At 41.9% G+C, this 26,484-nt stretch overlaps 1 protein-coding gene across 3 annotated transcripts in view; it reads right to left on the bottom strand.

Moving 5' to 3' along the window:
- meak7 (MTOR associated protein, eak-7 homolog) overlaps nt 1–26,484 on the bottom strand; it is a 46,238-nt gene that overhangs the window by 6,105 nt on the left and 13,649 nt on the right. For all 3 annotated transcript variants that reach the window (XM_055648920.1, XM_055648922.1, XM_055648921.1), the window contains exons 2-8: nt 26,145–26,299; nt 24,954–25,150; nt 18,408–18,638; nt 16,085–16,229; nt 12,368–12,808; nt 8,786–8,904; nt 7,134–7,313 (exon numbers count right to left, since the gene is read on the bottom strand). In XM_055648920.1, coding sequence (XP_055504895.1) covers nt 7,134–7,313; nt 8,786–8,904; nt 12,368–12,808; nt 16,085–16,229; nt 18,408–18,638; nt 24,954–25,124 — 1,287 coding nt within the window. In that variant the 5' untranslated portion in view covers nt 25,125–25,150; nt 26,145–26,299. The remainder of the gene's footprint in view (nt 1–7,133; nt 7,314–8,785; nt 8,905–12,367; nt 12,809–16,084; nt 16,230–18,407; nt 18,639–24,953; nt 25,151–26,144; nt 26,300–26,484) is intronic.

Below are 26,484 nucleotides of genomic sequence, written 5' to 3'. Positions count from 1 at the left end.
CAACAGAAGGAAACAAAACGGGCAATACGGGCTGAAAAGATGAAGTACGAAGGGAAGCTGGCCAAGAATATAAAGAAGGACAGTAAAAGCTTCTTTAGATATGTTAAGGGAAAAAGAGTAGCAAAGTCAAATGTGGGTCCCTTGAAGGCCGACCTGGGTGAAATTATTATGGGGAACAAGAAAATGGCAGAAGAGTTGAACAGGTACTTCGGGTCTGTCTTCACTAAGGAAGACACAAACAATCTCCCAGAAGTACTGGAGGAGATAGGATCTAAGGGGGGGTCGAGGAACTGAAATAAATTTTCATTAGGCGAGGAAATAGTATTGGGTAGGCTAATGGGACTGAAGGATGATAAATCCCCGAAGCCTGATGGACTGTATCCCAGGGTCCTCAGGGAAGTGGCTCTAGAAATAGTGGACGCACTGGTGATCATTTTCCAATGTTCAATAGATTCAGGATCAGTTCCTGTGGATAGGAGGATAGCTAATGTTATCCCACTTTTCAAGAAAAGGAGTGAGAGAGAAAACAGGGAATTACAGACCAGTTCACCTGACTTCGGTGGTGGGAAAGATGCTTGAGTCAATTATTAAAGAGGTAATAATGGGGCATTTGGATACCAATAAAAGGATTAGTCCAAGTCGGCATGGATTTATGAAAGGAAAATTATGCCTGACTAATCTGGAATTTTTTGAGGATGTGACAAGTAAAATGGATTGATGGGGAGCACAGGAGGCTGGTGACTAAAATTAGAGCACATGGTATTGGGGTTAGGGTGTTGACGTGGACTGAAAATTGGTTGGCAGACAGGAAGCAAAGAGTAGGAGTGAACGGGTCCTTTTCAGAATGGCAGGCAGTGGCGAGTGGAGTGCCGCAAAGCTCGGTGTTGGGGCCGCAACTGTTTACCATATATATTAATGATTTGGAAGAGGGAATTAGGAGCAACGCTAGTAAGTTTGTGGATGACACAAAGCTGGGTGGCTGTGTGTACTGTGAAGAGGATGTTAGGAGGTTACAGGGTGACCTGGACAGGTTGAGTGAGTGGGCAGATGCGTGGCAGATGCAGTATAATTTAGAGAAATATGAGGTTATCCACTTTGGCGGCAAAAACAAGGGGGCAGATTAGTATTTCAATGGAGTTAGGTTAGGTAAGGGGGAGGTACAGCGAGACCTGGGTGTCCTTGTACACCGGTCACTGAAAGTTGGCGTGCAGGTACAGCAGGCAGTGAAGAAAGCTAATGGAATGTTGGCCTTCATAACAAGAGGATTTCAGTATAGGAGTAAAGAGGTTCTTCTGCCGTTGTAGAGGGCTCTGGTAAGACCACATCTGGAGTATTGCGTACAGTTTTGGTCTCCTAATTTGAGGAAGGACATCCTTGTGATTGAGGCAGTGCAGCGTAGGTTCACGAGATTGATCCCTGGGATGGCGGGACTGTCATTTGAGGAAAGATTGAAAAGACTGGGCTTGTATTCACTGGAGTTTAGAAGGATGAGGGATGATCTTATAGAAACATATAAAATTAGAAAAGGACTAGACAAGCTAGATGCAGAAAAATGTTCCCAATGTTGGGCGAGTCCAGAACCAGGGGCCCCAGTCATAGAATAAAGGGCAGGCCATTTAAGACTGAGGTGAGAAAAAACTTTTTCACCCAGAGAGTTGTGAATTTGTGGAATTCCCTGCCACAGAGGGCAGTGGAGGCCAAATCAAATCAGATAGAGCTCTAGGGGCTAGTGCAATCAAGGGATATGGGGAGAAGGCAGGCACGGGTTATTGATTGGGGACGATCAGCCATGATCTCAATGAATGGCGGTGCTGGCTCGAAGGGCCGAATGGCCTCCTCCTGCCCCTATTTTCTATGTTTCTATGAATCGATAACGTAATTAAAATGACAATTTTCCAAACACCTATTTTTCTGCCCCCATGAGGTTTCAGTGAACAGATTTGACTAATTCCACACTCTTGCATGCAATTAAGGGTTAGTTAGCCTTGAGCTATGTGCAAAGCTCTCAGATATTTGGTCTTTAACCACTGTCAGGTATTCACCCTTGAAATCCAGATTCAAATCTTTGCGCTAATATAAAGCTCTCAAGTACATTCCATTCTTAAAATTTTAAGAGCAGAAAAGATTGTGCTTAATAATGCCGCATAACTCTTTGAGGAATGAAAAAAATCTAGGATTGGCATTGAAAATTAGGGAAGGGTCGATGATGGATAAGTGCCTAGCAATTGAGGTCACGCTCTTTTGATGCATTACACTGGTGTCACCATTAATCACAACACAAATTTCCAAATTAGCAAAAAGGCCAGTTAAAAAAAGTTGTCTTGGTTGCCCTGAATGGTGAGCAAAACAAAACTTAGCCTGCACTGTTCCTGACCGCAGCTGCCTACAGAACATGCTACTATTGCAACTGATCGCTGGCAATTGCATAAGCACACATACCTCAACAGCCACGGTACAACAGTGTGAAAGGCTGCCATGGGGAAGAAATAAAACTAAGGGGGCAATCCACAGGAGGTTGACCCCATTCTAAACATTATTTTTTTTAAAGAATTTCGGCTGACTTTTCAATTCTAATGTTAGCCATTGCAAAAATGGGGCTACAAAATAAAGTGTTGTTGGATCCCAGCGGGTAAGGTAGTATTTGGGGATGGAATGGACAGGCGACGTTTCGGGTCAGGATCTTTCTTCAGATGTTGTGTGAAGAACATTGATGTGGCAGGACAAACACTGTAATTGATAATTCATTCTCCAAATGCCACAGTTCCATTTTGTTTAAATGAGTTAATTTAAATTTCCCAAACACCTATTTTTCTGCACCCATGAGGTTTCAGTGAACAGATTTGACTAATTCCACACTCTTGCATGCAATTAAGGGTTAATTAGTCTTGTGCCATGTGCCAAGTTCTCTCAGATATTTGGTCTATAACCACCGTCAGGTATGCACTCTTGAAATCCAGATTCAAATCTTTGCGCTAATATAATATAATTACAGCACTCATAGATTTGTCCCAAAAGCTCCTGTTTCTGCTGGCTGTAGAGGAATGTGTTACCGTCACTAGGCAATGGCAACGGCACTAAAATAACCCAAATCATCACCTATCCATGTGTTCCAGCAATGCTGCCTGACCTGCTGAGTTACTCCTGCAATTTTGTACTTTTGAGTTTAATTGTAATCCATACTGGCAACAGAACAATGAACCACCAGGTGGCGCCAGCAATGGCTGCCTCACCAACTGTTTGTCTGTCCCTTCCTTCTTTGTTGTCTGTTTGTATATGTTAAATGTATGTTTTTAGTGTTCTTTGGCTTGGTTTATGTGGGGGGTGGTGGGTTTGGGGGAAACTTTTTCTAATCTATTACCTTCACGGAGATGCAATTTTTTTTGTATCGTACCTCCAACCACACTGTGGCCTAACATCGAGGAGTTGGCGGCCTTTGCTGGAGACTGACTTCGGGAGTTCCACCACGGGAGCCTGTGGACTTACCATCACAGAGCCCACGATCCCTTTGCCAGGGATCGGCCTCTGAGATCTACCACAGATGCTTGCGGACTTTAACATTGTGGAGCTCACGGTCTCTGGTCAGAGACTGACTTCGGGAGCTCCAAGCTGCAGGAGCATCAACTGCCCCGGTCACGGAAGCTTCGACCGCGCCGACTGTGGATGGTTCGACTGCCCCGACCGCAGGAGAATAAAGAGGAAGAAGATTGGACTTTATTGCCTTCCATCATAGAGAGGAATCTGCTGTGGTGGATGTTTATGTTAACTTTTATGTAGTTGTGTGTCTTGTTGCTTTTTTTTTTCGTATGGCTGTATGGTAATTCGAATTGGTACATTAATTGTTACATGACAATAAACTGACCTTAAAACCTTGAAATTCTTACCAGCTGCTGCTTAATGGGCCCGTTAATGCAATATCAAATATAAATATGTAATAATCAATATTATAAATTAATCAAGATTGCACTTGGTAACCATAATCGTGCCATTTTGAAGTCTGTAGTGCAACCAAAGACAGTCTCCAGAAGATCATAGTTGCTGAAGTAGAGGTTCGGGTTGTGCAATATTTTAGGAGTGCCAAGGGTAATTTACCAATCAACCAGGAAATAATTGTTGTTGTAATCTAACATGCACAAAATAGCTTTTATACAAATGGATGCAAATTCTAGCAAATAATGTTCTGATACAAACTCTGAAAACAATTCTGGTACAGCAAGTCAAGCTCCTGCCTCAGCGACAGAGACCCGGGTTCAGTCCTCATCTCCGGTGCTGTCTGCATAGATTTTGCACCTATACTCTGTGACTGCATGGGTTTCCTCTGGGTGCTCCGGTTTTCTCCCACATCCCAAATACATGCAGATTCATGGGTTAAATTGGCCTCTGTAAATTCCCTCCAGTGTGTAGGGAGTGGATACGAAAGTGGGATAATATAGAACTAGCGTGAACAGTCCACGTGGACTCAGTGGGCTGATGTTTTCATGCTATATCTTTCGATCAATTCAAATAGAAACTTTGACCATGAAATGTGCAAGTATGTTCTGCTTGGAAAAACATGGAACAAAGATAAACTCGGCAACAAACAAAAAAAATAAAAAGATTTCTGCAACTCTCACTGAATGGATGAGCTATGATTAATTTGAGGAGCAGATATCTTCAAAACCACCAGCTCTAGAAATTTAGATTTGAGAAACAGGTGTCCAAGTTCAAATTTTGCAGGGTCAGATTTTGCAGTCAATGAGGAGCCAACAGCGCACTCTGTTGACCTTTGAAAAAACTGCATGCTCGCCTTCAGTGATCAATCTGGCACGAATTTAGACAAAATGTTGCAAGGTTCTTCCATGGAACATGGTGAAGTGCAAGTATAAATAAAATACACACAGTGAGACTGTCAAAATCAATCCTGCCCACATAATCAGGTTAAAGGAGCCAAGGAACACAGAGTGCTGGAGTACTTCACGGGGTCAGACAGCATCTCTGGATAACATGGATGGGCGACATTTTTGATTGAGACTTCTTCAGATGGATTGGGAAGGGGATACAGAGAGAAAGCTGGATGGGGGGGGGGGGGGGGGGGGGGGGGGGGGGGGTCAGCACAAAGCCTGGAAGATAATAGGCCAACACAGGTGAGGAGGATTATTTGATAAGTAGATGTTTGGAAAGGCAGAGGTGAAAACAACAGAAGGTCTGAAACAAAAGCATTGAAGAATTGTAAATTATTAAGCTAGAGGAAGGAATGTAAATGGAAGGGGATGGGAAAGGGAGAAATAAGGAGCTGAGGTTGAACCCAAGGATCATTAAGCCTTTAAAAGCTGGGTGCCCCCAGCACTTTTTGGCTTCAGAGTTGTCTGGCAAGTTCCATTTGCAAGGACTGGGTAACTATCCCAAGACTGAACCCAGTCACCGAACTGCATTGACCTCAGAGATTAGCTGCTTGTGTTGCTAGCACCCGTTTCTGTTCCTCTGTGTTCAGACACACATCTGCAGAAACCCTGAAATAGCTGTCAAGTCGGTAGACCAATGATGGCAAACATGAATGTTTACCAATATCTCCATTGAAGAGTGTGGGCAAACTATTGGCAAACACCCAATGCACAAAAAATACCAAGCACCATCCTGCCTTCCAATAACACTTCCAATTACACCTCCACACTTGGTATTTGTCTGATGACAAGAAAACGTATTCATTCTGGAAACAGAGAAAGACTTCAACGGCAACACATCAGTAACATTCCCAAAGTACACCACTAAACCATTTAATTCATAACCTAATTTCTAGCCTGCACCTGTACATTGTGGACAACTCGATGGTAATCATGTATAATCTTTCTGCTGGCTGGATAGTAAAAAGCTTTTCACTGTACATCGGTACACGTGACAATAAACTACACTAAACTATTGGCATTCAAACAGGAAGTAAACATAGTTGACCTTTGCATGCCATAATTAAAAGAAGAAAGGTCCCGACCCAAAACATCACCTATCCATGTTCTCCAGGAATGCTGCCTGATCCGATATGCTGAGTTACTCCAGCATTTTGCCTTTTTTTCTAATTGAAAGGCATCTTCAATTCAAAATCTCACCATTTCAATACTTTGGACCCAGAAAGTAAATACTTGGGTGCTAAAACATTTGATGTTGCTGGTATCAAATCAAATACGTTATTATTGATGGTGTACCAATGACATGACTTTTTTTTTAAGATCTAAAGTGAATTATTCAAAAAATATTTTGAATCCAAAATTAGATCAATTGCAAAGCTGTGGATTACTGAATTAATACAAACTTAAGATCCTGATCAAAATATAAGAGGGAGGTGAACAGAGGATTTCTGAAGGAGAAGCAAATGCAGCTGTAATTTTCATTGTTATAATTTTGTTCTTCTTTCCCCGAAGAAGATCGGTATTTTGACTGACGATTTGTATAGTGTGCATGGTTAGGGACTATTCAGTAGTTATGGAATGAATGGTCAATGGTTATTTTTATCCGTAAGAGTATAAATCTCACGTACTTAGTTCAGGGAGATTCTGTTGAGAGGGTCTCCAAGAAAATACCTGCTTGACTTAATGAATAAAGATATTTTGTATCCATCAGCTGCTGGTCTTCAGTGACTCACTCACAGTCACAACATATACCAGGATAGTAAAGACTTTAGACTTTAGAGATACAGCACGGAAACAGGCCCTTCGGCCCACCAAGTCCACGCCGACCAGCAATCACCCCGTACATTAGCGTTATCCTGCGCACTAGGGACAATTTTCAATTTTGCCAACGCCAATCAACCTAGAAACCTTAGTCTTTGGAATGTGGGAGGAAACTGAAGCACCCAGTTAAAACCCACACGGTCACAGGGAGAACGTAAAAACTCCGTACAGATGGCACCCATAGTCAGGATCAAACCTGGGTTTCTGGCGCAGTAAAGCTGCAACTCCATCACTGCTCCACTAGGACCAAAGGGACCAAATGTTGGTTGATTCTTTGCCTCCTTGCTGCCATCTTCTAATCTTCAATCTTTTGGGTGCAGCGAAAGGCTAGTTTTAAAAATTGCTTCCGTAGAGGGCATCGACAATAGAAACCAACATGACATCCATTACCAAGGTATAAAGTTTTCTTTAAATAAAAATAAATTTGTAACCTACCAGTTCACTCTCTGTGAAATTCCCCACCAACCAAACCTCCATAGTTTCAATGGTAAAATGTTCCCGGGCAGACAACTGAGGACTATTGTAAGTTGTACATCGTGGCTTTGCTTTGCTGTGGCCTGAACCATAGTTACTGTCAATCCACAATCCGAAGTAATTGTGCTGCCCACCCATGCCCTGTAACAGCACAGATGAATGGAATTTATGATTACCTTAATTTTATACATTAAAATTGATGTCACATGTTGCAACCAGAACATTTTAAATGTACTGTTTTAAGTCACTTGTAATTTTTCATAAACAGATGCTGAGTCTAATCATGCAATGGTTCCAAGAAGGGTCTCGACCCAAAACGCCACTCTTTCCTTCTCTCCAGAGATGCTGCCTGTCCCGCTGAATTACTCCAGCATTTTGTGTCTATCAATCATTCCACTCAGTTTTGTTTAGTTTAGAGATACAGCGCGGAAACAGGCCCTTCGACCCACCTAGTCCGCACCGATCAGCGATCCTCGTACACCAGCACCATCCTACACACTAGGAGCAATTTACAACCAAACTCAATTAACCTACAAACCTGTTGGTCTTTGGAAACCTGAGCACCCAGAGAAAACTCATGTCTATATCTCTCCCTCTGGCTTTATATTTCACTTCTTATCTCTCCTTATATGACACGCTTCTAAAATCTAGAGGAAGGAATTGCACATACTGGAGTCCTGAGCAAAAACACAATGTGCTGGAGGAGCTCAGCCTGTTAGGCAGCATTTGTGGAAGGAATGGACAGGAGACATTTTGGGTTCGGACTCTTCAAAATCTAGAGATTGGTGTAGCACTAAGGGAGTCTCGGAGATGGTATTTTTCCAAATGAAGCATTTTCTGAGGTTTTGTTTACACTCTCAGATGGATATTACAGACAAAATTTTAGTTGTAATCTATTTCAAAATTAGTTGTGATTTTAAAAGCCGAGATGCTTTGAACTGGCTTAGGACAGTAAATTACTCAAGTAATTACAGAACACATTTACTCCCCCACACTAATTTAAAGAGTCCAGGACTTTAAAATCACATCTAATTGTCACAATAGATCACTGCTAAACTTGATAAAAGTTGCTTTTTGGCTTTTAGACTTTCAAAAAAACATATGCATTTTGGCTACAGGATTAAGGCAATATGCAAATACTGAGAAAAACAAGAATTATCCAAAATGTACAGATGTACTTGAAAAGGTTAGAGAGATTTTAATTGTTGACCTACGATGGACATGTTGGGAGATGACAGCAAACATATTATTATCACAATGTGTAGGAAGGAACTGCAGATGCTGGTTTAAACCGAAGATAAACTCAGCAGGATAGGCAGCATCTCTGGGGAGAAGGAATGGATGACGTTTCGGGTTGAGACCCTTTGACCCGAAACGACACCCATTCCTTCCCTCCAGAGAAGCTGCCTGTCCCACTAAGCTACCTCAGCATTTTGTGTCTATATTATCACATCCATCTAAACTGTCCCAAAAGGTCAAGGTTAACAGATCAAGATCATACATCAAGTTGATATCTGAATAGTCTTCAACAATGCATTTCAATTCAAGATGGCTTACACATTACATTTTAGTTAATTAATTCCATAGTTAAGTTAGGCGGGCACAATACTTACAAGTCCATTTGGCATGGTTTGTTGGTCCTGGTTTAGATACATGTAGTGGTCGTTGTAACCTGTATACGTGAAGACCCCCAGATTTGGACTAAGAGTAAATAAAAAGCATGTGCTATTCCCTGCAAAATATGCCAAAAATGCAAAATAAATGCTTATGTTAATGAAAAAGAACAATTTTACATTTATACAACAGCTCGTCGCAACTTCACGGTGACCCAATGTGGTTATTGTTGATGCATCACTTCTTGCATGTTGTCCTGGAGGGAAACACAACAATAATCTGCACACATCAGGAATCCAAAACCAGCTAATGATTAATTGGCTGGATAACCTGCTTGTGATAATGCAGCCATGGAGGTACGTTGGAAGGACACCAGAAGAAATGCATGCTCTTCAAATATCAGTGCAGGACTTTCTGACTACTCGCAACAGTACTGCACTGAGGCATCAACTGGGTTGCGGCCTCAAGTCATGAACTGGGCAATTAACATGTTTTTTTATTCAGCTAACATTAATAAAAAAGTTTAATTATGAGTTTAGTTTAAATTTAGTTTATTATCACGCGAATTATGAAGTACAGTGAAAAGCTTGATGTTGCGTGCTATCCAGTCTGTGGAACAATTATACATGATTACAATCGAGCCATCCACAGTGTACAGACACGGGATGGTAAGAAATGCTGCTTCGAGGTTTAAAAAAATAGCACGATTGTAATGAGTGATTGCAGATATGCTTCTGGGACCAGCGCGCAGAGTGTTGCCCGGCCTGGGCACCATCTTGATTGAAACATTCTTATCATTCAAAAAAAAACATGGATTAAAAGTCTAAATAATCAGTTTATTTTGAGGAAGATTCAAGCTATGCTTGAGATAACCCAAGGTGATTATTTTTGCATGTCTGGCAAATTGGAACTTGCTGATATTTGAACCTAGTTCCGCTTCCGGCTGGTCTTAATTTTAACTCTCAAAGATAGCAGAGACCCTAGACCTTGTGAGCTGCTCACTAAATTCAAACCTCACAGGAGATGGGCTTACTGTATAGTTAACTAAACTGAATGGGCCAACAGGTAAAATTCACCGCTCCAAAATGTCATTGCCAATGACAGCGGTACTGTGTACAGCTTGAACACAACTTACTTCTTAGCCTGCAAAGTTGTGTCTCTGATAAAGGAGGAATAATGGTGCGGGGGGGGGGGGGGGGGGAGGGGGAGGGAAGAGTTAATTTACCTCATATCAGAAATGTTTAGGAGGTCTAATATAATTTTGCATTGCTCATTTCTTTATTAGGTCTGCCAAAAGGGAAGAACATGAAGAAATGAAAAGAAAAAAAGAGGAATGAATAGGTTAAGCAATGATGAGCGTTTGTCGGCACTGGGTCTGTACTCGCTAGAGTTTAGAAGAATGAGGGGGAACCTCATTGAAACATACAAATTAGTGAAAGGCTTGGATAGAATGGATGTGGAGAGGATGTTTCCAGTAGTGGGAGAGTCTAGGACTAGTCGTTATAGCTTCCGAGTTAAAGGACTTTCGTTTAGGAAGGAGATGAGGTGAAATTTCTTTAGTCGGTGACGAATCTGTGGACCATCTGTGGAATTCTTTGCCACAGAAGGCTGTGGAGGCCGTCAGTGAATATTTAAGGCAGAAATAAATAGATTCTTGATTAGTACGGGTGTCAGAGGTTGTGGTGAGAAGGCAGGAGAATGGGGTTAGGAGGAAGAGATAGAATGGCAGAGTAGACTTGATGGGCTGAATGGTCTAATTCTACCCCTATTCCTTAGGACAAACAAATCCATGAGAGTTAACAACTCTTGAAGAATGTCCATAGACTGGAGAGAAAAACTTCGATCTTCTGATTGTGGTAAAATTATTTCCATATAATGGTCTTATCAAAATATTTTTGCTTAAAGTTACCAGGTTCAATGGCTGCACCCAGATTGCTTTCTATAACATGGTAGTGAAATGAAACTTTTAAAGGCATCCAGAAAAGAGGACTTTTAAATGCACATTTGTGTACAACTATTGTTGTACAAGCATTCATCGCAGCAGTCGTTTGACGCTCTACACTAAGTATGAAGCTGATGCTGAATGCTTGCTCTTTAGAATGATCGGAAAGTCCCTGGTGGTCTTCTACAATCAGTTTTCATCCATGCAGCCTTTTGAGAAAAATAGCCATTGAAATTTATTCCTAAAAAAAACCCTCTTTCAGTAGCCACTGAAGACCTTCCCCCCCCCCCCCCCCCACTTGCTGCTTATTAAGTAACATGAGCTAGGAATTCTTGTCTGGCATTGTAATGGGTGGTTTTCAATGTGAACCTTCAAATGATATCCTAAATTGATGCCATGGTAACAGCCATAGTTCTGATTTGGTGATTGTCTGATCGTGCAGGAATGTGGCACAAACCCCCTGGAGAAATAGAGCACTAATGCATAGATCTCATGGTATTAAATGTTGACCACACCAATGATACCCATCTCCTGGAAATAAATTAAATTTAGTTGGAGTTTAGTTTCGAGATACAGCGTGGAAACAGCCCGCCACACTAACACTATCCTACACACACTAGTGTTAGTGTGCGATCCCCGCACACTAAAACTATCCTACACACACAATGGACAATTTACACTTATACCATGCCAATTAACCTACAAACCCGTACATCTTTGGAGTGTGGGACGAAACCGAAGATCTCGGAAAAACCCACGCGGTCAGGGGGAGAACGTCCAAACGCTGTACAGACAGCACCCACTGTCGGGATCGAACCCGGGTCTGGCACTGTAAGGATAAGGTGGCAAATCTACTGCTATGCCACCGTGACACCCTAATTTGAAGTTAATGTTTAGTTTATTGTCGCATATACTGAGGTACAGTGAAAAGCTTTTGGTGCGTGCTAACCAGTCAGTGAAAAGACAATACATGATTACAATCGAGCCATTTACTGTGTACTGATACATGATGAAGGGATTTTTTTGCTGGACGGAATGATTGATTGATTGAAAGATTCAGCATGGAAATAGGCTCTTCAGCCCTACGAGTCCATGCTAGCCATCAATCACCCGTTCACACCAGTTCTATGTTATCGCACATTTGTATCCACGAGCTACATACAAGCAATTTAATAGTATCCAATTAACCTAAAATTCCACACATCTTTGGGATGTGACAGGAAACCAGAGCACCCGGAGGAAACCCATGCAGTCACAGGGAGAACGTACAAACTCCACACAGGCAGCACTCAAGGCTAGGATCAAACCCAGGTCTACCACTGTTCCGTCCTTGAAAATGAAAACGTGTTCAGGGGATTTCAACTACTGCAATGTTAAAACCTTCTCCAAGCAAACTTAAAGTAATTATTGATAGAAGGTACTGCTGTTCTGTTGACCAAACATTTAGATATAGAAGAGTTTGCACATCTAATCACACATGCCCAGGCATGAAAACTGGGAGGTCCAGTCAGCCAATGTCAGCTATTTACTGCAGGAACAGGCATCAACCCAGGAACATAATTTGCAGCATTAAATTAATATAAGAAAAAGCTAAAAGCAGCCCCCCTGATTAAACATCACATCGGCAATGATATTTTACCTTGGAACTGTGGCTTTAGCTCCCAACTGCACGAGGCAAATCCTCCAAAGACGTATCCAAATGTATCCTTTACGATCAACAACGTTGGTCCTTTCTGAAGAATCTGATGGGAAAAACGAGAGAAACTTTCTCCGTGGAATTGGGAGGAGAACACCAGCTTCCACTGGCTTTGGTTCTCTGAAGGCAAGTTGGATTTGAGATAAAGAACAGAAGGGATGTCCAAAACAGTATACATCCCAGAAAATTTTATGCCCACACACAGTGGCAGCACCAGATTTGAACTGAAGATTTCGCCTTGGCCCTCTGATTTCGCAAGATGAAGACCCATAGCGACCAGTGCATGCAGCAAACTTGGGATCTGGGGGACTCTGTACACCCAGTCCTTAAGGGCAGTCTTGTTTATTTCCACAGAATGTAAATGCTCTGCAGGCAGATCTTCACCTGTCATCAATGGAAGAGAAAAAAAACGTTAAAAATCATTGATCACCAAATCAGAGTCACCATCCAAACCATTAGTCTTCAATATAAAAATCAGGTCCACCAACCGTCTGTGCATTGGAGCCTTTCCTGATAGCCATGAATTCTGGAAAGGTCACTACAATTCTCCATTGAGGTGCCAGGACATACAGAGTCATACAGCGGGGAAACAGGTCTTTCGGCCCAACTTGCCCGCACTGACGAACATGTTCCATCTACACCAGTCCGACCTGCCTGCATTTGTCCCATATCCCTCTAAACCTGTCCTATCCATGCACTTAAATGTTGCAATAGTTCCTTAACTACTTCCTCTGGCAGCTTGCTCCATACACCCACCACTCTTTGTGTGAAAAAGTTACCCCTCAGAATCCTACTAAATCTTTTCCCCTGCACCTTAAATCTATGTCCTCTGGTTCTCGATTCACCAACTCTGGGCAAGAGACTCTGTACATCTACCTGATCTATTCCTCTCATGAGTTTTATACACTTCTATTAGATCACCCCTCATCCTCCTGCGCTCCAAGGAACAGATCTCAGCCTGCTCAACCTCTCCCTATAGCTCAGACCCTCAAGTCCTGGCAACATTCTCCTCGTAAAATGAAAAAAATCACGTTCAATTTTTCTCTGAGGCTCTTCTCATTAGAACGGAGCAGGCCGAGAAAAAAAAGTGTGAGAAAATGTTTAATGTCCTAAATGGGTTTGATTAAGTATACACAGATATAGTTTGTTTCACGATAGGAAGAATCAATAAACAAAGCAGTCAGATTTAAAGGTGATTGGCAAAGGAACGAGGGACCCAATGAGGAAATTAAAACAGAAAAATGAAAGAAATACTCTGCAAGTCAGGCGGTATATGCGGAAATGGAAAGAAAACCGATGATGTCAGGATGGGCCTCTGAACTAAGAGATTAATTTTGTTTTCTCTTTTCACTGATGCTGTCTGACTTGGGCGGGTTCTTCCAGCGTTTTCATTTTTGTTTCAAATTTTCAGCAACTCCCTTTTTTTTCAGATTATGAGGAAGCATTTGTTTTAAGTAGTGAGCTGCTACCGGATATGCAATGTCTGAAAAAAGTGGTGAGAGCAGATTTGGCCAAATCTTTCAAAAGGAAGTTAAGTAAATATTTGATGTGATATAAAAAGGGGAGGAACAAAGGAGAAAAAGTGGAAGAACCGGAATAACTCTACAAAAAATGTCAGTGCAAGAATGAAAGAATAAATGGCTTCTCCTGATCTGCATCAATGAATGATTTTATGCTACACATTCAGGGTGCAACACCAGTCTCAGGGGAGAGATAGAGACAGATAAATTAATCACAATGCATGCTTTTCATCCTGCCTGCATTTGTCCCATATCCCTCTAAACCCGTCCTATCCATGCACTTAAATGTTGCAATAGTTCCTGCCTTAACTACTTCCTCTGGCAGCTTGCTCCATACACCCACCACTCTTTGGTTAGATAATTATTTGAAAAGTCACTGTTACTACTTCTAATGGGCCTGTCCCACTTAGGCGATTTTTTGGGCGACTACATGTTGAAAATTTATCGGCGACAGTGGCGACAATTTTTGCTGTCGTAGGTTGACGTAGGTGCTGTGTAGGTTGTCGCCAGGTGTCGTAGGTGAATTCCATTCAATCTAGTCCCTGGCCGTCACCTAAAGAGTCGCCTAAGTGGGACAAGCCCATAAGGGTTTTTAAAGATCAAAATGACCTTGGAGTGATTAAGATGCCACTGTTGTTTATCAGAAAAGGTATTGTGTACCTAATCCTCCAGCATTTTATTTCACTTTACTCGTTTACTTGCACTACAACTGATGCACAAATTGCAGTGTTTTACTTGGCTTCTGTATTAAACAAATCATTGGAACCAAATAGAAGCATCACGTTTCTCTAAAGCAACAGAAATGTCACCCAGAAAATGTTAGTCTGTTCATAATCTGAAAGTAGAAGTTTCCCTTGACCCAAAACATTAGCTCTAGTTCTCTCCTCACAGGGGCTTCCAGTTCTTACTGTATATTTCCAACAGGTTTTGTGGTGAAACCTGTTGGGGGAGTCCAGAACCAGGGGCCACTGTTTAAGAATAAGGGGTAAGCCATTTAGAATGGAGATGAGGAAAACCTTTTTCACACAGAGAGTTGTGAGTCCGTGGAATTCTCTGCCTCAGAGGAGGCTGGTTCTCTGGATACTTTCAAGAGGGAGTTAGATATAGCTCTTAAAGATAGCAGAGTCAGGGGGTATGGGGAGAAGGCAGGAACGAGGTACTGATTGTGCATGATCAGCCATGATCACATTGAATGCCAGTGCTGGCTCGAAGGGCCAAATGGCCTACTGCACCTATTGCCTATTAGAGGCAATCTTAGAGGAGATATAAGTTTAAAGATCAGCTTGGGATTTCTCCAGCAGGTCAGTGGGTACATTGCCACCGAGTAGCAGGTCCTTGGTTCAATTATTAACCTGTGCTATGTAATTGTCCTCTTTAAAATAATAACATAATGATAAAATGTCCTGAGCCCTTGCTGCAACATTGCTTCAAGAAATAACAACCCTAATTTAGAAAAGATAATATTTTTCTATCAACCAATAATCTAAACATTTGCTCAAATGCTGGTATGATTGAATATTTTCTGCAATGTTTCGGTTAAAATTACCACGGACATCATTAAAATGTCCAAACATCTGTGAAGGACACTAAGATAAAGGAGTTTTTTTATAATGAACTCTACTTTATTGCAGGTCTGGGCTAGCTGTTCAAATGAAACAGTTAATACCAATCTCAACAGTTCAATTCCTTACCACTGACAAGCCAACCGAACAGCAAATTATCCTATTTCAATCACACCCCTGCCCCCATTATCTATCCCATGACCCCCTTCCTTCATAAACACATCTCCCACCAGTATCTCCTTCTTTCCCTTCAATCCTTATCCTTCCCACTCATTTTACATTTTCACTCCTCTTCTCTCATCTGACATTGTTTCATTTTCACCTCTAATCTTTGTCACTTATTCCACCCATCAACCACCCTTCTCCTCTATCCACCCATCAATTGCAGGCTTTGTTCTGCACCCACCTCTTTTTTCCAGTTTTCTCCCCTACTCCAATCAGTCTTAAGACGTGTCCAGACCTGAAATGCCACCTGTTCATTCCCTCCACAGATGCTCCCTGACCCACTGAGTTCCTCCCGGACTGTCTTTTGTTTGAGATTCCAGCATCTGCAACTTCCTGTCTCCATAGTTCAATACCTTTAATCTTCAACTCAGACATCAGATAGGCAGTCAAACGCGTTGTCCCCAAAATACAATCTGCAGTTTTCTCTACATTCCAACCCCTCAGCATCTTCTCTTGCCGTAATAAGTGGATCACTGATATGATCATATCTTCTGTGAACTGCAAGTGAGATAAGTTACATTAGTTTATTGTTATATACCAGTAGAGTACAATGAAATTCCCTGTTCACGTGAAGCTCACAGTGTAAACAGTATGTACACAGTAATGATAAATATAACAATGTGTGTAAAACAGCAGAATTATGTAAAATTGCAGTGGAATGTTCTAATGCAAAAGAAGATTCAAGTCCATTAATGGAATAGGCAAATTACATTGACTTAAGAGTTAGAGTACGTGACAGCACCTCGGGAATGGGTTATCAAAGAGGTGATTCATTCAGGAGTCCGATAGCAGTGGGGAAGAAACCGTTCTAATGTCTTGACATCTGAGCATTCAAGCTCGTGTATCTTATCCCAGAAGGTAGAAGAGAAGAGGGAACCACCAGAGTGACCGGCATTCGGATAATACTTTCAACGCACTGTGAAGATGGACTGGATGGGAGGATGTGACAAGCCTGCGATGGACTGGGCTGTGTTCACCGTTCTTTACAGATTCAGGCGGTCAAAAGCTGGGCAGTTGCCAAACCAGGCTGAGATGCATACCATCAGATCACTTTCTTTAATGCATCTGTAGAAGTTCAAGGGAATCCTTGTGGACAAGCCTGACCTTCTTAAACACCCAAGAAAGTACATGCATTGATGAGCTTTCTTGACCACTGCATCAGTGTGAAGGGACCAGGTTAGGTTGCTGATGACATGGGTGTCTAAGAACATCCAGCTCTTGACCTTCTTCATAGCAGCTCCATTGAAAGGTACATGGTTGTATTCACCCTCTCACTTCCTTAGATCAACAACCAACTCCTTATGATATCATGGGCTAAATCATTGACCTGACACCATGGAGCTGCATCTCAATATTCCACTTGGGGAGCTAACAACTTAATGGTATGAACATTGCATTCTCCAATTTTAAATAACCCCCCCCCCCCACACAAATCATCCTTTCCCCACCCCCATCTCCCATGCCCTACCTAGACTTGCAGAAATTTCTCCCCTCCCCCTCCATTCCTTTCTCTGGATTCACAATTTGCAACCCTTCAATCCTTTTGTCTCACAGTCCCCACCGCCCGCCCCCGATCTATGACCTTTGTCTAACCATCTGCCTATCCCCCACCCCCCCCCCTCCCCACCCCTCCCACCTGTGTTCTCCATTACTTGTAATGCTTTTTCCTGCCCCTCCTCTCATCTAGCTTTAATCTCCCCCACTACAACCAGTCTGAGGAAGGGTCCTGACCCAAAATGTCCTATCGATGTTCTCCAGGGATGCTGCCTGGACTGCTGAGTTACTCCAGAGCCTTTTTTTTTGTAAACCAGCACCAGTTCCTTGTTTCTACATTTCTATCTATTTGATCTGGAATCAACTCATCAAAATTACTGAAGGTTTCAAATCGAAACAGTAACTCCATCTCTCTCCACAGATGCTACCCTACCCTACCCAGTAAACCTACCATGCACAGCATTTTGCTTCAGTACTTACCCAGACACAACTATTGTATTAATTCAATGAATGTTAATTCAGTTCCTACATTTTTCTGGCCTCATTTTACCCAAGATTTCTCCAAAAATTCAATAAATTTGTTCCCCTCCCACAGATGATATTCGACCTGCTAAGTTTCTCCAGAACACGTGGCAGCACAGTGGCACAGCGGTAGAGTTGCTGCCTTACAGCACCAGAGACCCTGGTTCGATCTGTATGGAGTTTGTGCGTTCTCCCCGTGATTTGCATAGGTTTTCCCTGGGAGCTCCGGTTTCCTCCAACACTCTAAGGATGTACAGGCTTGCAGGTTAATTGGCTTGGAATAAAAGTAAAAATTGTCACTAGTGTGTGTAGGATTGTGGAAGTGTGCACGGATTGCTGGTGGGTGCAGACTCGGTGGGTCGAAGGGCCTGTTTCCACGCTGTATCTCAAAACTAATCTAAACATTGTCTGTTGCTGGGGATTTCACAGTTTAAAAGCCGATTCCAAGATCATGTTGCTTTTGGTTAGACATTGGTCATGGGAGGTTATAATCAATACAAAGTTGAAAGGGAAACTCCACATCCCAAAAATGCAACTGCACATTCTAAAAAAAGTAAACATTTTGCAGAGCCTGTGGTTCAAAGGATTTCGAGCCAAATACACTTTGTAAAAGATAAACCACATCATTGCTGAGAATCGGGCCAACGCCAGCATCTTTACCTCTTTTACTTGCCTTCCTGTCACTGGGGCATCAGGATTAGTGGAAATCATCCTTTGAATGATGCAACTTCTTTCTTCACAAGTCCCTCGCATGGCATGAAAAAGAAAGCTAAGAAACTGTTTCTTGCTTATACAGTCGGTGACAGTCGATTTTTTTATTGGATCAGTGCCCCTCATTCCATTGTACATTCGGATCGTCATTCTACCTATTACCGCTCTATGAACGTATGCCTAGGGAAGAACAAAGGAACATCAGAGCCTGGTCCATCACAAGTACTAACCTCCTCACCATTTAAGGGATCTACGGGAGGTGCTGTCTCAAAAGAGCAGCCAGCATCAAACACCCACACCACCTTGGCCAAGAGTCAAGAGTGTTTTATTGTCATATGTCCCAGATAGGACAACCAAATTCTTGCTTGATGCAGCACAACAGAATATGTAAACATAGTACATAACGGAGAAAAAGTTTGGTGTGTGTATATATATTAATATCAACTCATTATATACATTCACACACATATCTATATAATAAAGTCCCATCTTGACGACTTCCTGTCTGCACTGTATATACATTTTAGAAAAAAACGCTTCCCTATATCGCTATGATTTTTTGCAATCTTTCACAGTCCTCCTCCGCTGAGCCAGTCCCGAGGATTTTTCAGATCGATGAAAAAAAAGTTATGAGTGTTTAAAAAATCTTGAGATCAGCTGATTGGTCCTCTCGCCTGTTAATCACCACAATGAAGATAACACCCCTTCAGGGGGAGGACAGGACTATAAAACCCCGGATGCGTGGACATGAGTCAGTCAATCTGAAGGATTGCGAGGGAGAGGCTACAACTCTGATTCTGCTGTGAGTCTACTGAACTATGAACTATGAGTCCACCCTTTATGTGCTTTATGTGATTATGTGCTTTATGTGGTTATGTGCTTTATATGGTTATGTGCTTTATGTGGTTATGTGCTTTATGTACTTGTATTTGCAATAAATGATTTATTAGCCAGCAATGCGCTTGCAATGAATTATAATTTGTTAACCCTTAATGTGTTTGCAATAAATTATTTGTTAGCCCTTAATGAAATGAAATGAGTTGTTTGGCCTGCCATGTGCTTGAAATTAAAATGGAAATGGAAATGAAATGAATTGTTTGGCCTGTTCTGTACTTTTGCTTTAACTTTGCTTTGCTTGAGCTCACCTGAAATGAAAGCAAATGGATTGTATTGTTGGCTGGCCCCACCTGCCCTGTGCTTGACTTGACTTTAAATGGATTGAGTTATCATGAAATGGATTGTTGGCCCTGCACTCACTGTGCTTGACCCACAACACCCATGCTAGCGCTCCAGAACCCCCCCACCACTGGCCACCAATATTGGAATTGGTGGAGAAGTGCAATATTGTGTTGGGGGACCAGCCCTCCCATGTGAACCTGGTACACAACGGGTCCCACTTTGTCTAATACTCAATAAATAAACAAAAATAGTGCAACAATAATAATAGTCTTTTGTAGTTCCGAGCTTATTTGTTCTCGTGTTTAAGAATATCACGTTCAAGAAGAGCCTCTTCCCAAAAAAGAATCCGGCTCTTAAACAATACACAACACTAAACTCTACTATGAACTATGGACTGTTTTTGGTTGCAGCAAGCACTTCTGGATTTCTTTTTTTTGCATGACTATTGGGGTTATTTAGTGTTCATTTTGTTTAATATATATTATCTACAGGTCTGTTAGTCTGCTGCAAGTAAGGATTTCATTGTTTCGTTGTTGTTACATACGACAATTAAATAGTTTTTACTTTTTGTACAACATGGGCACGGCACAATAGTTAGCAGAGCTGCTGCCTTATAACTCCAGGAACCTACGATCAATTTTCTCATCCAATGATGACATGTTTTCCCAGTGACCGTGAGAGTTTCCTCTGGGTGTTCCTGTTTCTTCCCACATCCCAAAATGTGGCAAGTGAATTGACTACTATAAATGATTATCATGCATCTGTACCAATTGGTGAGAGTTGTTGGGGACATGCCGAACTTCCTAAGCCATCTAAGGAAGTAGAGACATTGGTGTGCTTTTTGGCTATTGTTTCGATATGGCTGGTTCAATGAAAATTACTGGTGATATTTACTCCTACGAACTTGATGCTTTCAACTATCTCTACTTTGCCTCTGTCACAGCCATGAAACTAGTATTTGATTGGGAAAGAGGCTTAAAGTGTCCCAACTTCAATAAGATGACTATAATGTATTACATCCAAGCATTAACTCACTAGTAATTTACACCAGTTGTTATAATACTCAAGGAGAAGAAATTATTCTCACAATTCTCAGCAAAAAAAAAATGATATTGACTGCATCATCTATACTCCAATTCACATGAGATTCAGATTGTACCATGGTCATTGCAAAGAAACAGCAATTCTAATTTCTCGCAAGACATAAATCACTGTTCTCATTTGTAAGTTATGGATTTTAATTTGAATCAAATCTATAGTTGTGAAATGATTTAGATCCTACTAAAGAAGAACATCTCAATTTATAATCTCATTTGGAGGATCTCATTGAAACCTATGGAATAATGAAAGCCCAAGATGAATGTGGGAGAGGATGTTTCCTTTAGTGAAAGTCAAGAACTATAGACCAAAACCTCAGAATAAAAGGAATTAGACCATTAGAATGGAGATGAGGAGGAATTTTCTTTGGTCGGAGGGTGGTAATCTGTGGAATTCATTGCCACAGACGGCAGTGGAGGCCAAATCATTGGGTATTTTTAAAGTGGAGATTAATAGGTTCTTGATTAGTAAATGCATCGAAGGTTATGGGGAGAAGGCAGGAGAATGGGACTGAGGGGGGGAAATACATCAGCCATGATTGAATGGCAGAGCAGACTCAATGAGCCTAATTGCCTCATTCTGCTCCTATGTTTTATGGTCATAACATCTGAAACAATTCCAGGTAAAATTCAGTTACAATAGTATGATAATGAGGACAACAGATGGATTGGGCAGGAGATGTTCTGAACTGTATGGTTCAATCCAATTGGAAAAATCCCAAATCAAAGCTGGGACAGAGTCTGGTTAAAGAGACATCCAGAGATGAAACTGAAATCATTTTCTGTTTTTAATACATGCTCACATGAGGTTTGTAGAACCGAACTGGCCCTAACTTATAGTAGCAGCATCACACACTTATTTAATGTTGTCAAGCTCGAAAGGGTGCGGAGAAGATTTACCAGGACTCGAGGGCAAGAGCTATATGGAGAGTTGAGCAGGCTAGGACTCTATTCCATGGAGAGCAGAAAGATGAGGGGTGAACTTATAGAGGTGTACAAAATTTTGAGAGGAATAGATCGGTTAGAGGCACAGAGTCTCTTACCCACAGTAGGGGAATGGAGAACTAGAGGACATGTTCGTCCTTTTGAGTTTTTTTATTTTGTAGTGCGTCTAAATGTATGTTTTAGTGTGGGGGATGGTGGGGGGGGAGAATTAGGTGAAACCGTTTTTCAGAACTTACCTCAACGGAGATGCAACTTTTCTCTTTGTCGCATCCCCCCACCCACCCCCATCGCGGCCTAACAACTGGTTTGATGCGGCCTTTCTCGGAGACCGGCCCCGAGCTTCAATAGCAGGCGCGGCGGACTTACCATCGCGGAGCGGGGCAATCCCTTGCCGGGGATCACCAGAAGAAGTGCTCTGACCACCGGCCTGCTGACTATAACATCGTGAAACCGCGGTCTGCGAAGCTTCTAGCCGCGGGCGTGGCGTGGACTTTCCATCGCAGAGCGGGGCGGTCCCTTGCCGGGGATTGACAGAAGAAGTGCTCCGACAGCCGGCCTGTGGTCTATGACATCATGAAATCGGCCTCCGGTAAGTGGCCGATTTGGGAACTCCAAAGTGTGTGTTCCGATCCATCCCGCCGTTGGTGTTTCAATCAACCCGACAAGAGGGCTTGTGCATCGGGCTGTCTGTAGCGGCAACTATGGAGGGTTCATGGCCCTGACCACAGGTGAACAAAGGTGGGAGATTGAGTGAACGTTATTGCCTTCCATCACAGTGAAGAATGTTAATTCCACTGTGGTGGATGTTTATGTTAAATTCTATTGTGTATTTTTGATTGTATGGCTGCATGGTAACTCAAATTTGACTGTACCTTAATTGGTGCATGTGACAATAAATGTGAACTTGAAGCTATAGAGATGTACAAAATCTTGAAAGGAATAGATCGGTTAGAGGCACAGTCTCTTTCCCACAGTAGGGGAATCGAGAACAAGAGGACATAGTTCAGTTCAATTTAGTTTATTGTCATGTGTACCGAGGTACAGTTAAAAGCTTTATGTTGCCTGCTATCCAGTCAGCAGAAAGACAATACATGATTACAATCATTCCATTTACCGTGTATACATACAGGATAAGGGAATAATGTTTAGTGCTAGGTAAAGCCAGCAAGGTCCAGTTAAGGATAGTCCGAGGGACATCAGAAGTAGATAGTAATTCAGCACTGCTCTCTGGTTGTGGTAGGATGATTCAGTTGCCTGATAACAGCTGGGAAGAAACTATCCCTGAATCTGGAGGTGTGCATTTTCACATTTCTATAACTTTTGCCCGATGGGAGAGGGGAGAAGGGGGAGTGACCAGGGTGTTACCCATCCTTGATTATGCTGCTGGCCTTGCCGAGGTAGCTTGAGGTATAAAGGCCTAGGCCTTTAGATTTAAGGTGAGGGAAAGATGCAAGAAGAACCTGAGCGGTAACTCTTTATTTTACACACAAAGTGCGGTGGGTGTATGGACGATCGGCCAACGGAGGTAGTTGAGGCAGGTACTATCGCAACATTTAAGAAACATTTAGACAGGTACATGGATGGGACAGATGTAGAGAGATATGGGCCCAACGCAGGCAGGTGGGACCAGCATAGATGGGACATTGGTCAGTGTGGGCAAGCTGGGTCAAAGAGCCTGCTGAAATATCTCTTGAAATTGGGGATGAACATTTCTGCCCCAAACAAACAGAGAAAATGGGGAAACATTTGCTTTGTTAACATCTGCATGTGCAATTGGGGCACATTGTGAACTTTTACTCCAAATGAGTTATCAGAGCTGAAACAAAGTGCGAACATGAGGATTTCACCATGCTTACATCCCACTATTACAATTACTCTTGGGCTAAAGCCAGAAAGCGTGGAAAAAAAATGATACAATTTCACAAGATTGCACGAGACAAAAGGATAATGACCATGCTCTAACATGTAGAGTATACCGTTGCTAAGCCTTGTGCTTATTTTACAAGGTCCATTCCTATTGCCCAACTCTCGCAATAACAATAGTGCATACAATCAAAAGCTGCGCAAAAAACAAATAATCTACGATACTAGTGTTACAAAAATACAGCCACAACCTTGCTCTGGTGATCTATTAATGATGAAAAGCTTGTCTGGCCACAGCTAAGAGTTCCACTGATAATTTGCAGATACGATCTGGATTCCAGGGTATCCAGCTATAAACAGGGTTTTACAAACTTGATATGTTTTTTTCTAAAGTGTTTGAGGCTGAGGGGGGACCTGGTAGAAGCATAGAAAAATTATGAAAGCCATAGATAGGATAGACAGTCTGAACCTTTTTTTTTAGCTACGAGTAGAAATGTCAAGGACTAGAAAGCGTACCTTTAAGGTGTGAGGGATAAAATTTAAAGGAGGCGTGCAACACAAGTTTTTTTTATAAACACAGAGTGGCGGCTGCCTGGAACACACTGCCTGGGATAGTAGAGGCAGATACGATTGTGAGATTTCAGAGGCCTTTATCACCAGCTTCTCTTTCTCACCTCGTAAACAGCTAACAATGGCCTGTTTCCTTTATCATCATATCTTTCATTCATTTGTTCTATATCTCTCCACATCACTGTCTATATCTCTTGTTTCCCTTTTCCCCGACTCTCAGTCTAAAGAAGGGTCTTGGCCCAAAACGTCACCTATTCCTCTCCACAGATGCTGCCTGTCCTGATGAGTTACTCCAGCACTTATCTATCTTTCTTTTGATACATATGGATATGCAGGGAAATGGAGGAATATGGATTATATGTGATCAGAGAAGATTAGTTTAGTTGGCATCATGTTCAGGGCAGAGACTGTGGGCCAAAGGGGCTGTTCCTGTGCTGTACTATTCCATGTTTGTTAAAATTTCATGCAAGGCACTTCAGCAGCATATTGAGCTTTAGGGAAAAGAACATATTCTGAGTTCTATGCTGGAATGTTGAGGAAAAGCATAGTGCTGGAGTAACTCAGCGAGTCAGGCAGCATGGAATGGCAAATAACGTTTCGTGTCGGGACCCTTCCTCATACTTTAGACTTCAAGATTAAAGAAAGGCCCGACCTGAAACACCACCAGCCCATTCCCCCCTCAGATGCTGCCTAACAGCACATTCATGTTTTGTTAACAAATACAGACTTACTCTTTAGATGGATTCTCCATTAATACCTTTGAAAGTTCAGCAGAGAATCTCAGGACTAATTTATATGAATCATAATAAATATTGCTTCCTAGGCTCTTTTACACACCTACCTTTAGCATGGCCAGGGTAACCTGCTTCTTGGCAGCTTTCCCGCCCTTTGTTTCTTCAGGGGTATCGGATCCAGAAATAGTGTCAAAAATAATGCTCAGAAAAGTCCGCTCTTCATCTGAGAATTGATTTCGCCAGGCTGCCTGAAATGAATGACTATCGGAATTCCCCATCTTCCCTCACAGGTAACCACCGGCTCCTAAAAGATCAATAAATTACATAGAGAAAAGATGAGGCAGTCCATTTTCTAAGCCAGCCTGTGTGCAGAACATGCAAGGTGAATCAATCTCCTGGAAACAAACCCTGCTCAAACGTTGTTGTCACTGTTATTTTTGTGAAACGTGAAACTATTTATCTGAAGGCACTGACTCGATCACTGCACCATTTCACCGGGCACATGATGGAAGACATACAGTGCCCTCCATAATGTTTGGGACAAAGACCCATCATTTATTTATTTGCCTCTGTACTCCACAATTTGAGATTTGTATTAGAAAAAAAAATCACATGTGGTTAAAGTACACATTGATCAGATTTTATTAAAGGCATTTTTTTACATTTTGGTTTCACCATGTAAAAATTACAGCAGTGTTTATAGAGATATAGAACAAATGAATGAAAGATATGCAAAAACAAGTAATGATGATAAAGGAAACGGGTGACTGGTGCAACTTGGGTGGGGGAGAGATGTAGAGAGAGAATGCAGGGGCCCATCCAAGTCACACCAGGATTTCGTTCTCACCTCGTAAACAGCTCTAACAATGGCCTGTTTCCTTTATTATTGTTACTTTTTTTGCATATGTCATTCATTTGTTCTATATCTCTCTACATCATTGTCTATATCACTCATTTCCCTTTCCCCCGACTAGTCTGAAGAAGGGTCTCGACCTGAAATGTCACCCATTCCTTCTCTCCGGAGTTGCTGCTTTCCCGCTGAGTTACTCCAGCATTTTGTGTCTACCTTTGGTTTAAACCAGCATCAGCAGTTCCTTCCTCCACATACCATTAACCTATGGATAACCAGTCATGAACAATTATCAGATAACTGAAATGGAGAAATCAGTTTGAATGCCAAATATTTGCTATTTTCTGATGAAACAAAACACTTTTTTTTTTTTGCTGGATACAAAAAACAAACTCTTGCAATTCTACTGCAGGCCAGGGTAGAAAACAGAAAAAAATAATGTCCTTACTTGAAATTAAAAGCTTTCAATCAACTCCCAGATTCTGATTGATGTGCTGTATGTTTCTTCAACATGTTCTGTCTGATTCAGTAGTCCGTTATCCTTTCAGGTTCCAATTGTTATTTTCAGTTAAATGGAACCATCAGTATCGGAAGGAATTACACCTGCAGAGTGGGTAGAAACAAGAACAATCACACACAAGATCTATGATGACAAAGCAGAACCATCTCTGACAAGACTCTACTTAGCCTAAACTAAACTCTACTAAAGCTTGCAGATGCTGGAATCTGGAGCCAAATAACAAACTGCTGGAGCATCTCAGTGGGTCAGGCAAATAGTTGTGAAGGGA

The sequence above is a fragment of the Leucoraja erinacea genome, chromosome 17 (assembly GCF_028641065.1).
Source record: "Leucoraja erinacea ecotype New England chromosome 17, Leri_hhj_1, whole genome shotgun sequence".
Classification (NCBI taxonomy): Eukaryota; Metazoa; Chordata; class Chondrichthyes; order Rajiformes; family Rajidae; genus Leucoraja; species Leucoraja erinaceus.
This window is presented reverse-complemented; position numbering and strand designations above follow the sequence as displayed.